At 38.0% G+C, this 14,279-nt stretch overlaps 1 protein-coding gene and 1 long non-coding RNA gene across 2 annotated transcripts in view; one reads left to right on the top strand and one right to left on the bottom strand.

Annotated features, from left to right (window-relative positions):
• LOC309707057 overlaps positions 1-14,279 on the bottom strand; it is a 262,943-nt gene that overhangs the window by 207,230 nt on the left and 41,434 nt on the right. The gene's annotated exons all lie outside the window — the stretch shown is intronic.
• Positions 8,992-13,525, top strand: LOC309707054 (uncharacterized protein). Its single transcript, XM_082534143.1, has 5 exons — positions 8,992-10,010; positions 11,489-11,776; positions 11,933-12,078; positions 12,364-12,453; positions 12,553-13,525. The coding sequence occupies exons 2-5, from the start codon at positions 11,675-11,677 to the stop codon at positions 12,683-12,685; spliced, it is 471 nt and encodes a 156-aa protein (XP_082390269.1). The 5' UTR covers positions 8,992-10,010; positions 11,489-11,674; the 3' UTR covers positions 12,686-13,525.

Consider the following 14,279-nt stretch of genomic DNA (forward strand, 5'->3'; position numbering starts at 1 on the left):
AAAGGAGCAGGAAAAATAGGGATAGGTGGGACTAAATGTAAAAAACAATTTTGCAGGGTTTGCATTTGCCTTTCTTATGATTGTTTTGTTCTCCTTTGTTATAAGCTATGATAATGTGTACACACAGTGCTATGCATCTGGCTCCTGGTGGGTCTTGGCACAGGCGTGAAAGGACAGCTTGTTTGCATTCGCGAAATGTCACTGCTTTGACAGAATGGCACTATTTGACACTCTGGTAATAAGAACTGTCTCATTTGATGGCGCATTGACAGCATTATAAAAACCAACACAGCTAATTAAAAAAAGGAAAACTCAATATACAACTAAATACACAAGTGTGAGAAATGCAGAAATGCAGGGCGAGCCCAGAAATCACAACCAATCTTTTAAAATTAGGTGCAACACATTTCACAATTTCATTCTTTATTGCATGAACTTTAATGTCTTGACTTTTCTTCTTTTTGATACTAATGCTGATGCTTTTTTAAAAAAAAAATATTTTAATGAAGAAATTTTATGTAAAATAACTGCAGAAATATATAATTTCAGCTGGACAAATCGGCCATATGAAACCAAATTTTAAACAGCTTTATTTAGTTGCCATATATAGTTTACCTATTTAACACCACACAGAAGATCTTGCCATCAAAACACAACAGATAAAAAAAGACAATAATTACATTCTCTCCTCAGTTAGCCCCAATTAGAGGATGTTACACAGAAACTTTTACACAGATTAGACAGGAAATTCTACATCTTTGTTTTTCCCCCTAAAAGCTTCCTAACAAGTTAGTGTTCCCAAAAATATGTCTGGGATGGCAACTTTGGTGCCTAATGAGCTGAGGAAGTTGTGCGTAAGCAAGTGGGCTTTGCCTGGTGTGAATAAAGCTTAACTTCACTTTAATAATGTCTCCTGGTTTGATTTGTGATGTGAGACACACAACAAAGAGTATCTTGTTAAGGCATAAAAAACATCCTGAAAATAAATTGATGGGAACACATATACAGGCCAGAGAAGTGGGCTTGTGAGCAGATTATTAAACCCAAGTGTAGGCTGAGTATACAGAACAGTATATTCAGTGCTAATTTTTTAACCCTTTATACCTGATACATAAAGAAAGTTAAACATCAAAGTCAATAAAAAAAACTCTGTTAAGTCAGTCATTATACAACATCTACCTAATCTCCACTTAGAGTAAATGGCTAAGAGAGGACCTGAGCTGTAATACCATTTTAGTTCTTGTTAATAAATAAATAAATAGAAAAGCTTGAATAATCTTAAATAATAATTAATCCAGGATTTTAAATATTTCCTTCAGAGGTTTTAAGATTGAATTCATGTTCTTATGAGAGTGAAGAACAGCAACTTTGATCATTTATTGTCTGAATGTAAAAACAATCCTATACTATTACATTGTACAGTATGGTACATTTTTAGATGTCCGAGACAGCCAGTGCATATGATGTGATTAGACCACACACTCGATAGATAGATAGATAGATAGATAGATAGATAGATAGATAGATAGATAGATAGATAGATAGATAGATATTTATATCCTGACAGAAGTACCTTCTTCCAGGATGACAATGGGCCCATCCATAAGCCATAAAGAGTCACTGAGCTGTCTCTATTAGTAGGAAATGATGTGAATCATGTAGTGTAACCTTGGCAATCAACATATTATGGGCTGCTGATTGCTCCACCACCACCATATGAAGGTATATTTTGTACAATGTGCAAAATAGCCACTGGTTAGTCAAAGCCTGTGCAGCCTGAAGCTAAGTGTTTCCATAGTCACAAACTTCTTTTCATCATCTTCTTCTTGTTTAGTCAGTCAGAGAAAACAAGCACATGTCTGACTGTGAAATTAAGTGAAATTATTCATCATACCCCTGTTAATCGTCAATTCTGACTGTAATGAAGGCCATTATTTACAAAATCAATATCATTTTGTAATCAGTAAAACTTGAAACAAGCTTTCAAGCCCATAACTCATCAAGATAGTGTTTATTGAGGTCATAGGGAAACTAACTTTCCCACAAACTTCCACACGGTTAGAAATCTCTTTGAGTTTTGCCCTGTTGACTGTTAAAATTAATGTAAATAAAAGCCAAATGCAATAATGTCATAAACCAAAATTTATTTTCAACAGAACATAGAAACATGTTAAACTGAGACATGTTCCTATTTCGCAAAAAGTATTTTGAATTTGACAGCAGCAACATGTCTCAAAAATTACGACCTGAGGAAATAAAATGCTGGAAAATTAAGGAGTACTTAAAAGAAAGCTCAAGCAATATGTTGCAATTAATTGGGTTAAGTGGTAACAAGTCTTTGTCTTCAAATATAGTATTATGTCCCTAATATCCTAAAAACAGTCCAACAATCTTGAGAAATCTATATGTGCAAGGAATAAGGCCAAAAATCAATATTGTATGGATATGATTTGGGGCCTTCTGGATGCCCTTCATTTAAACCAGGCATGATTCTGTCATGCAAATCACTGTGTGGGTTGAAGAACACTTCTAGAACATAAACATTGTCTGTGAGTACAGTTCACAGTGCCATTCACAAACACAAGCTAAAGAAGAAGCCATATGTGAATATGAGCAACACTTATGCTCCCAGCCAGATGACATCTTTTTCGGGAAGGTCTTGCATATCTCAGCAAGATTAAACCATCTGTTATAACGGCTTCGTAGTAGAAGAGTCTGCATGTTGAACTGGCCAGCCTGGAGACCAGAACAACTAAAAACATTTGTTACATCACAAAATGAAAAATGCAACATAAAAGAATGTCACCGCTGAGCAGCTAGGATCCTATATTGGAGAAGCGTGGGATAAATATAAAGAATTAAGTTTAAAATATAAATATAGCCTCTTTTAGGTTTTGAATATTTGTATTTATTATTAATTGTTTTTGAATGTGACGCTTTATAATTTTTCACTTTGATAATTTTCAGTTTAGTTTGATTCTTATTTTCTATTTTTGTTAATTTTTCTCAACTTTTATTATTGTACGTTGGTTATTTAGCTTTGTGAAGGAGCTGATTGCTCCCACTACAAATATCTTTTGGTTGCTTCTTTGAAATCCCTAAACCGTGCCTGATAGGCCAAAAATTCTGTAACTAACCACTCAAATGACCATCATATTCTCTAAGCTCCCAGACTGAAATTAATGTCTGACAATGGAATGTAAGCATAGCTGCATCTCCATGATACCAAATAAAGGTCAGTGGGATTAAACACATGTGCGGTTATATTTAAGTGTATTATTATTCTTTTGCTTTTAAAAATGATTTTAAAAAATCATCATGCACATGCTGTTTCTCACAATATACTGCATTTATGTCAGCCTGCAGTGCACATGAACAAGGTGTGCATTGTGCCGGCATGTAGCCGTCTCCAGGAACATGACAGTTTAATTTTCTCCATCTGACCATCTGATACAACACATTCACTGATATGTTCAGGCACTTTTGGCTCTCGGAGGAGGCGGACGCACTTTTTCTCCTCTCCTCTCCCTTATCTCCCCTGCTTAGTTCTTATGTCCTTGTCTAGTCTCGTGTTTTTTTGTATTACTTTCCCTGGAACACTCTCTCACAGTCTGTTTCTAAAACCTAAAGAGAATTATGGATTTGATCAACTGGTCTCTGAATGCTATTGACACCCTTTTCTCAACGAGAAGTCTGGGCTCGGGAGAGCCCGAGTGCCCTGGAGGGACTTTCTCCGCTGGATACACGATGGATGGGTGGCAGAAATGGAGGGTCGTGTGCCTGGCGGGACTGTCGATCGAGGACGCTGAAGATATCTACCTATTCGGAACCATGATAACAGGGTTCTTGCTGATCGGAGCTGGCTTGGCCCTGGCTTATTGGAGAATTAAGAAAGCGGAACCGGCTGTTCAAACCCCCCCAAGGCTGCCCGCTGGGATTGAAACGATGGGACGAGGCGCGACTTCTTAGAACGGGCTCATCGAAAGCAGCATGGTTAAGACCTTGGAGACGCTTACAGCTGCCGTGAATACTCAGAATAACACCTCTGAGCTTATACTGGGTTACATCAAGGAGAGGCCTGCTCAGAATACCTTTGAGCGAAAGTTGTATTACATTGTGGAACAGTTCACTGCAGTCGTGAGTTCTCAGAATCGGCTCTCTGAGCAAAGGAATGACAAGACCACGGAGTGCAAGTTTGATACCATCATGCGGAAGCTCGCGGTTCTCCAACGGGAGATTGAGAGACCAGTGTCGGAGTGTTAAAGAACAGCTTTGAAATTCTCATGAGTTGTTGCAAAAGAAAAATTACCATCATAATGCGGCTACCCCTTCAGCGCCAGTTGTGGGCTCAAGGCCGGAGCTCAAGGCTGGAGCTGAACAAAAACTCCCTGATAACGACTGTGTTGAGTCTGTTCCTTCCCATTCCCTACAAGGCCACCAGGGTTGGCTGGAAGACTGTTTACTTAGCCTGGCAGGGCGAAGGACACTGTCACAGCTGAACTATGGACACACAAACACATACATATACTGATGCTGATAAGCACTCACTGACGCATCACCCTCCCTACCCCGGATCCAACGCCACCTCCAACGCTTACCTCCCCTCTGATGTGGACATCGGGTCAGCTGGAGGCGCAGTCGAAAGATTGCAGCGGTCCCAGATCAGATGTACACACTGGAACTCTTTCCCATGTTGCTTGTCTGTGTTTATTGTGCTATGGTGTGTTGTTATCTGTGCATTCCTGTATTATCCTTTTGTGTTACACATTTCGATGTTCTTTTCCTCGCTACCTAGCCTGACCTGTCTCCCCAATGTGATGTTTGTATTGTATGTACGGTCGGCAAGATCTGTCATCTCGGTTGTGGGCAAAAGACCTGCAACTGACAAAAAAAGGCTATCTCATCTCATCATCATCTAAAGCCCACATACATTCCCCAGGCCTATTCACAGCTTTTAGTCTATCTTCATCACAGTCAGGTAACCTTGCAAAACACCAATAAAAATCAATGTCATGCAGAAATGCTTCACACAGCAACCATTTCATTTACAGACACTGATGATAAAAAAAAGAAAAGGAAAGGAAAAAAAAGACTGAATGATTGTGGAGTTGGTATGGTATATCTTTGTCATGTGTGTGTGCAAACCACTATACACCATATTAGTTTTTACATTTACCTTTTTAAAACACAAAACGTGGAATTTTAAATAAGTACAGATCATAGAAGAACAGAACTTGACTCATTGAGATCAATTATTTGGCGGTTAGAGTCTGAAAATCATCATGGAAGAATGGATGAAGATGGAGGCTTGGGTGGAGCTGTGATGGAGAGATGGAGAGTGAATCAGAGACTAAAAGGGAGAACGGCGGAAAAACACTGAAATTTAAAGAACACAGTGAGGAGGCTGACTGACTCATAGTAGGTGGGCAAGAAGATGATTGGATTAGTTTAATGATGTCAGTCATGAGTTTGACAGCGTGGGAAAGTTGAAGTGATGTAAAGAACAGCGTAGCAGCTGAAAACCAAGGAAAGCAGCCAGATGAGTGATTACAGATCTTCCTTATTGAACTTGAAGTGGAAGTGGAGTGCAAAGTTATCAGTTATCACTAATGATAGGATGCTGTATTAGTCAGGTCAAGTTTATTGACTTAAATCAGGTGAGGCATAGAGACATTTGTTGAATATAGCACCCCGTGTCAGGCAAAGTGTAAACATGTTTATTTAATAACTACCTCACTATGGGAAACCATAAGGATTGGATCAGATTTTCAAATCCAAGGCACCAGCACTTTGAATCAAACATATGACAGTGTTGAATGACAAATAAAAGAATGTATCAGTGACACAGCCAAGACTTTATGTTTTTAATTACATACAGAACATTTTATTTATTTTCAATAAAAAGCAGGTTCAGTCACAACCTTTTACCAGCTTTGTGGAGAATTTAACTGAAAAACACACTGCTGTCAACACACACACTGCTTTACATATTGCATTGACGGCAGATGTCTCAAAGCTGCAAAGGATATGGAATATGTTTATGACTTTATGGCTGTACTTTCTGAAGTGACTTTCCAGAAAGTACAGTAAACTGAAGAACTGAGGATCTGCCAAAATATCAGTGCTTGATTAAAAAAAAATGTCAGGTTTAAATTTCCATGCAGCCTGCACTAAGATTTAAATACTAGCCCTCACTCAAACATTAAAGCTCTTTTTAAAACCAAATGTCAGTGCTATTTATGACAAAAACCTTGGAGAAGACTTGACCAGTACGAATGGAACATTTATGGAATGTATGAAACTTTGCCTGTGTATTAAAATGTGTGAGCGACTCTGCAGCACAAGCGCTCACAAAGATAGAGATTGTTTTTCTGTTTTTTTCTTTTACATGCTGTCCATCAGTGTTTACATGTGTTAAGATGCCTCAAAAAACACACACACAAGGAGGAGCTGTGCTGCTCTCTGGCAGGAAGCACCATGCCCTCCTGTATTTTAAATGCACTTCAGAACAACACGCAGCAACATTACATATGAGCGGGCGGAGGGAGGTTTGGGGTCTTCACTCACCCCCGTTCTATTAACCGTCGGGGCTGAGGGGCTGAGAGGAGGTGCTGGCCGTTAGATTGGGGTCTGGGATCCGGGGCCTCCCTGCTACTGCAAATAAGAAGGCGGTCTTCTTTCCTCCACCAAAGAGAGAAGGCTTACATCTCCTGGGTCCAGGTACGGTTTGCCCGTCTGGGGGCAGGAGTACCCGGACCTGGGATATAGAGTATGTTTGGGGAGTGTGAATGTGTGTATAGTGTCTATTTGTGTCTGTCTCCACGTTGGGTGAGTGCTGAGTATTTGTTTGTGTATATGGGGGTGGGAATGCACGTTTGTGTCTGCATGCGCCTGTTTGTCTGTGTCTCCTCGGGTCCTCGTACTCTGGGGCCTCTGGATATCTGGATCTCCTCCATACCTGCTTCATGCCCTGGGGGATGGGGCTATGGCTCCCCACACTCCCTAGCAGATCCTTTGGAATTCAAGCGTGCTGATCCACACAGGTGTGCACACAGGTGTTCACAGACACAAACTACACCTTTCTTGGCTGCTACCTCAAAGCACATTGTGCGCTGTCAATCTTGCGTGCTGCACAAGAACATGTAATATTTAGAATCTACTGCTAGCTATCCCCCAGTCATGTCTGTCCCGTCTGTAACAACCGAAAATCAAATCAAATAAATACATAATTATAATAAAGGTCAATCAAATGGACCAATATGGCAAGGCCATGATGATCCACTTGGTAAAGTAAATCCTCTTGGCATCTTTCTTGGCCTTCAGACAATAATTCTGATGGCTAAAGATCCAAACGGGACAGGCACAACAACAACAACAACAAATCCACACACACACACAAACACACACAAAAGTAAACTGCAGGAGTCAGAGTTTTCATTTATTTAACCCCCAAAAATTATATTTACAAAAGTAATAAATGTTGAGCTTATAAAAGAGGTCAAAGAAACAAAACTGAACTCAGACAAAGAACTACAAACTTAACAAACCAAACAACTGCCCAAACAAATATAACTGACCCAAACAGGAAACGACACACAAGAAGGGTATAGATAATGGCTGATCAGAAACAAAACACAATCATAAACCACAAAAATGATGCATTACAGTCTAGTTTGTTAATAAAATAAACACCAAAGAAGAAAATCAAAACCACTGAACCCTAAACTCAAATATCCAATCAAATACAAAAGCTTTTTTTTTTTTAATTAAAGAAAATACACATTCTCCCCCTTTAGCAGGAAGCGGTGGTGCGGTCCAGTTATCCCTCTTTGTATTTAATGGCTTCAAACCCTGGCCACCACCTTTTGTCCTGCAACTCCCAGGGATCATGGCAGGTAAGACGCAAGTAAAAGAAACAACGCTTAGTCAAAAATCAAACAAGGTAATGAACTGGTATGAATGCATAAGTAAACTAAATTTATATTTTGATATTGCTAGGGATGATGCAATGATCGGGGACCATTCTTAATTTCGTTGTTCTTGTGACAATGACAATAAAGTTTCTGATTCTGATTCTAAATGTGTGCTTACAAATAGAACTAATGTATCCAGTGTTTTACAGTATGTGTGGATCTGGAAGGCTGCTACAAAGTCTATATTTGCTTTGCTTTATCATTAGTGGAGTCTGCCTACAAGGTTATGTGGTTGTTCACTTTGTCTTGCCACGAGAAAAGACCCAGGGAAACCGAGTTAACGATAAAAACGATAAAAAAATAACGCTACAAACCAATAAAAACCCTGAAAACCATCAGTTTCACACCCGAGCCTCAACACTCGCGGCCCTGTACCAAACGACTCACTGACTGTCCGTGGCCTGGGGGTTGGGGCCGCTGTTCTACCTGAATCACTCAAAATATGGGGTGAATTGTATGAAAGTTTTACTAAAGATGGGATTTGGCCCAAGTTAGATGGCATTCATTTTTGGAATCATTCTGCCGATGGATTTAGGAATTTCTCTAAATACTCTTGACCACTGAGAGATACAGTATCACTGGGCATTTTATGTCATGTCATACAAATTAAATTGAAGTAATTTGCCAGCTGTCAAAGATCCAGATAATTCAAGAACTAGGGACTGAATTTTTTCATGGTGTCAGGGGAATGCTCAGCCTTGGGAGAAGTACGCATTTACAGAATTTTGCTCTAAATGAGGTGTTGCAGGAGAGTGGAGTTGTACATTGCCATTTTAATTCTGATGACCTGTTAGTAAATGCATGATCGGGACAGGACACTTGCAGCCAAACGCTGTGTGAGACAGCCTTCTGTCATGTTCTTGTTTGCTTAAGATCTTATGAAACACTCAAAATTGTGGAAAATGTTAGTGTATAATTAAAAAGAATATTCAGCTGATTGATTGACTCCTGCACTTGCCACTTAAATGTGTTCTTGGTCCACTTTTTCATCACTTTCACTGACAATTCACTTTAAAAAGCGAACCAGATGACAGAGTGATCGATTGATAACACACGGTGAAAAGCTATTATGACTTTCATTATCTTTAGTGTAATAGATCCAGCTTCAGTAATGACACTAAATCACCCCAGACAGCCTTTAAAATGGCTTTAGATCATCTCCTTTTATCCCAGAATTTCCTCAGAATACATACAATTGAATGTTTTAGGGATAAACTCTTCAACTACGGTTTTTAGTATCAAAATAATTACATTTAACTCAGATGACTGCAGAAGACTGAATCCAAATATAAAATATAATTTATACTTTTGCATAGCTTTTTTTAAATTACTGTTTTACCTCCAGGTGAAATTCTTACTGATACTCATCTTATTACATTTAAGAATGTCACCATGTTCACCATGCTCCCAGATCTCAGTAAGAGAGATGGCTCTAAAACTGTGTTACAATATAGTGTTGTCTAATAGATAAGTTGGGTGCTTTTTAGTCTTCAATAGTGGTCAAAGTTCCTGTCAGGTACGCTTTTCATTTGCCTTTGTTGCTGAATTACAGTGTATTGATTTGCAGAATACTGAGGAACTACTGACTGTTAGAAACAATAAATTTAACACACATGCAGGGGAGAAAAGCACCACATCATCAAGCAGTACACTGAAAAAATGGGAATTGGCAGGCTTTTGAATTTGCACAAATGAATTTAGTTAATGCTACACTAGCTTTTCATGTTTCTCTTATTTACATTATTAAATAAAGTACCATTTACTTGATTATAAACAATACTGAGACTACTAATTTTTCTTGCATTGATTTAAAGTGACTAAATTAGAATACTAAAACCATTGTAATCATGTTTGACCACAACCGGAAATGATGCAATATATTCAAAGACAACAACTAAATATGATTGGATAATAAGACCTAGAGTCTTATCCAATAAGACAACAACATAATTTAAGGAGAGCGCAATTGACCGCCAGATTCTGGAAGACTGTTCAGCCACATGCAACCTTTGGCACTGAGTCAGGCATAGTGAGAAGGTAAGTAATTTAAATACATTTGTTTTAGTTGGGTACGTTTTCACAGAATTGTTGTAGTGCATGCTATATGAAAAGTAATCTGTAATGCATCTGCATGTTGTTTTTACAGTGCTAGCTAAAGTTGGTATTAGCTTTATGGCTAAAGCTGAAAAATATTAACAAATTGCACATAGTCGGGAGAAAGCAGCTGTTGTCGGTCAGATATGGAATTTATGCATGTGACAGAGAGCACTGACGTTTTTGATGGCTTAGCAAGTTAAAACGTCACTGAGAGAGTGCAATAGTGTTTGTGTTACTCGTGCTAGTTATGGCTACAGTGGCTAATTAGTCCGGCTGTAACCGTCAGAGTTTAAGAAGCTGGGAGCCCCACAGTGCCATACCTTAATTCTTGCTGCTGACACGCACTCAAGTTATAATAAGGATCCTGCCACCTTAGACGTGGGTTTAAGAACCTGTGCCCATAAATGCCAAATCATTTTTCCATTTAGTCATTGTTTTAGGTGAAGTGTCACTTACTTGACTATTCTATTGGTCAAGCCCAAATAATACAGCAGATATCTACAAGGAGATAAGTTTGTTCAACAGACTATGTCTTATTAAGTGATGTATTGTGAATTTTCCAACATCGTCCTAACAAAAATTAGGAGCCCCCCCCCCCTTTTTTTTTTCTACTTTGTGTAGAACATATGTGAGCTGCTTCTCAAAACATTATATATAAATGAGGGAAAGATTGGTACTTTAAAGAAACCATTGATGCTCTTCTGGACTGGAATACCTTTTTTCAATTAAAATTAATGTTTTTTGTGATGGTGGAATTTTTACCTTTATGATTACAGAAGTCAAAACATCAGATGATGATAGCTTACCATCTAAACTCCCCATCTCTTGGCAATTCTGAATTAGAGGGCTCAGCTGTATCGGCCTTTCTGGTGGATTTAAAGAGTTAAAGACTTAAAGAGGAGATACCTTAAGTCATTAGGTACATATTCCCTGACATTCTAGAGGTCAACCTTGCACAGTGTGTGACATTAAAGGGCATAACTTATAGAAATGGAATGGTACTGGCCCAAAGGGCAGCAGGTGGATTGCCAGAATACTGAAAAACCATATCTGCATTGTACCACAGCATATTCTACATTGTCAGAGAGCTTGGTGGCTGGTACAGAGAGCACGACAGCTTTTGAGCTCAGCCCAGTATCCACAAGATTATTCACTCTCATTTCACTCTGTGAACTCCTTGATACTTATCCATTAGTTAACTATGAGATTGGATCAGTCCACATTGTGACTTTAAAAAGGCATATAGAAATAAAAGGTGTTCATATAAGTGTAATAGGTTCAGTCGCATGTATTTCATTAGATAAATTCTTCTTTTTTTATGTCTGATCTTTATAACTTTGACTATTGGGTATGGATAGCTTTATGAAAACTAAACTGAAAGGATTCTTTCTGAATATGTAATTCTTTTTTGCCTACAGAGTCCTATGGGGAGTCCTATGGTCCTAAAGACTGTTTTGGCTGACGGAACCTGTCGAAGGCTCACTCTCTAATGGAGCACCTGAATCAACTGAGGATCTCATCGTTGAAGTCAAGAGACAGTGTTGTCTTCAGGGCAGTTTCAGACTTGGACATAAAAAAGAGTAACAGAGTTGGTGAAACTCAAGATGGGAAAGACTTTTTCATACAGAAGACATGAAGGTGTTCGTGATGCACCAATGGTGGAGGCTTTCATGGCAAGATGGCCTGCTCTAATTGATTTCCATGAGGTAAGGTTTGCCTCATACACGGTGTTCTTGTGGTATTAGCCTAAATGGTTAAGGCACAGTTGTTATTTGACAGCCCATTTCTTCAGCATGAGTGATTGCAGCCTTCTTCCAGGTATTAAACCTTTAAAGCTCATTCCTCTGTGCTCATGTTTTCAGATCAACGCTGAGTTGAAGAGAATTGCCACCATCCCCCCTCAGACAAAGTTCCTGGCTCAGCTGGATCTCCACTTGGACAACCTGGTGAAGTTGGTCAACACAAGAGGAGAGCTTGGACTAATACTGAAAAGAATTGTGTGGATAATGTAAGTGATTAAGCCTCAACATTCACTTAACATGATCCTCTTTGGATGAAACTTTACAATTGTGGAAGATTTCAAATGTTTTCCATGATAAATTCTCTCATATTGTATTTTTACATCTGCTTGTTTTTTTAACCTTCACTTTGTCAACTTATTATTAATTGCCAGTAAACCTATTATTAATTTGTGTGCCTTTACTTTAAAAACATTCATGCAAAGTACACTATTAAAACTTAAATGAAGGACAAGAGCTGAATGAAGATGCTAATTACATACATTTCATTTCAGTGTGAAGATGTTGATGCTGAACGTGAGTATGTCAAGGGAGTGTGTATCTACATGGGTGAAGACCCTGGCATGCTTATCCGGGAGTATGTGGTATGTACTTGTCTTTTTTTTTTCTTTTTTTTCCGGACTTTCCACAGTGTCATATTATTTACTTGGCATGAAATGACTAACATGGCTTCTTTTTTACAGGGCATGGAAGAACATGCCATCAGTGAGACTGTTGAAGACACCACTGTTTGAATTTATCTTCTTAAAGATCAAGCTTCAGCAGATGAACAAGAGTTGTCCTTGCAGGCATCAGGGTGGCGAAGAATTTGGATAATGTAGCATTTGCTGTGATAATGCTATTTGGACTAATGTATACATTAAACCTTGCCTACCCTGCGGACCTTCGCTACAACTTTGATGTTTTCCAGAAGGTTTTCATGGAACTGGATGGAGCTAAACTCTCTAAAGTTCTTGCTTTCAAAAACCATCTGTTTCATTGAGAAGTCAGAGACTGCACTTCTGCAATTCTTTGTAGTTTTTCATTTTGTGTTCAGTAACGTTATACTGCTTATGTTTTTATTGCTTTCCCCTCATGTGACTGCAATGCAGGATGATTTTTCCTTTTGGTATCATGTTGTAAGAAATTTCTACTGACGATTTTTAGCAATATGTTCTAAGTCAACCTTAATGTCCTGCTTACATGTTTAAAATGAAGATTAAAATTCATGTAGGTGTTTGGTATTAGTTATGTAACAATGTCATTTAAGGCTTAACTTATTTGAAATCTTGTACAGATAAATACTTGTACAGAAGCTGAAACTGTTGTCAAATAGTACACAAGTTATATTTGTGTAAATCTGTTTATTCATAAAAGCGTGTTGCTTTTTTTTAGGTAGTCTTAATTTAGTTTACATTTTCAATTGTGTAATTAATACAAATGTTATATGTAAGAGATGACAGGATCATCTATAAGCAATTTCTTTTATTTGCTGCTAAGGTCAGTTTTTTGTGAAATATTTGCAAATATATTCTCAAACTAACTTTTTCTTTCAGTTATTTCTGCAGGCTATCTTTAAAAATGTGTTAACAAGTTTATATGGATGTGATTTTGGACTTGTTCATGGCAGAATTGCTGCTTTCACTGCTGTTACAGTTTAATAAAGGTGAATTGTTCAGTAGCACTCACAGTCTTTGCCTTTTTTTGTCAATAATGATCAGTTAATATTTCAATTGAAAAAATTAAGTAGAATTTAAAGCCAAACGTTGGGTTGCAGGAACATAATTGCAATGTGTTTACATTACATAATATCATTGCATACCACTGGCAAATAAAAATAAGTTGGTGTTAAACATTAAAATATATTGACATTATGCAATACATTGATATTATGATAACAGATTAATATTAGTACATCAAACATTTTTTTTTAAGTAATCTGATGTAAATAAAATACTTTGATTTGACAAGCATTAATTACTTGAGGGAAAGTGGAAAATTAAGTCAGTCATACTTATTCATATTATGTGGGACCGATGTACACAATAAAATCAAGTAAATTGAAAGAACTTTTTTTTTCAGTGTACTTTGACCACATTTGATACATAAATTAGAGCTCTTTGGTGTGATTTTCTGCGGAGACACATTTTGCTTTCAGACCAGGTGCGTTGCACTTTTGTTGTTCAATATGTTTGAACGGGATCACACTTCTGATATCCCATAACCACCTGATTAACAGATGTGCAGTTCAATGCATCACATAAGACTGTGAGGTCTGGTTTATTTAAGTTATTACCGTAATTGTCGGGCTATAAGCCGCTACTTTTTGCACAAGCTTTGAACCCTGCGGCTTTTAGTCAGGTGCGGCTTTTCTATGGATTGTCCATGATTTTTGTGATATCGTAAGGCGATTTGTTTTGTTTGTTCCGCT

Source organism: Aulonocara stuartgranti (genome assembly GCF_965226115.1).
Source record: "Aulonocara stuartgranti genome assembly, chromosome: 5".
NCBI classification, from domain to species: domain Eukaryota; kingdom Metazoa; phylum Chordata; class Actinopteri; order Cichliformes; family Cichlidae; genus Aulonocara; species Aulonocara stuartgranti.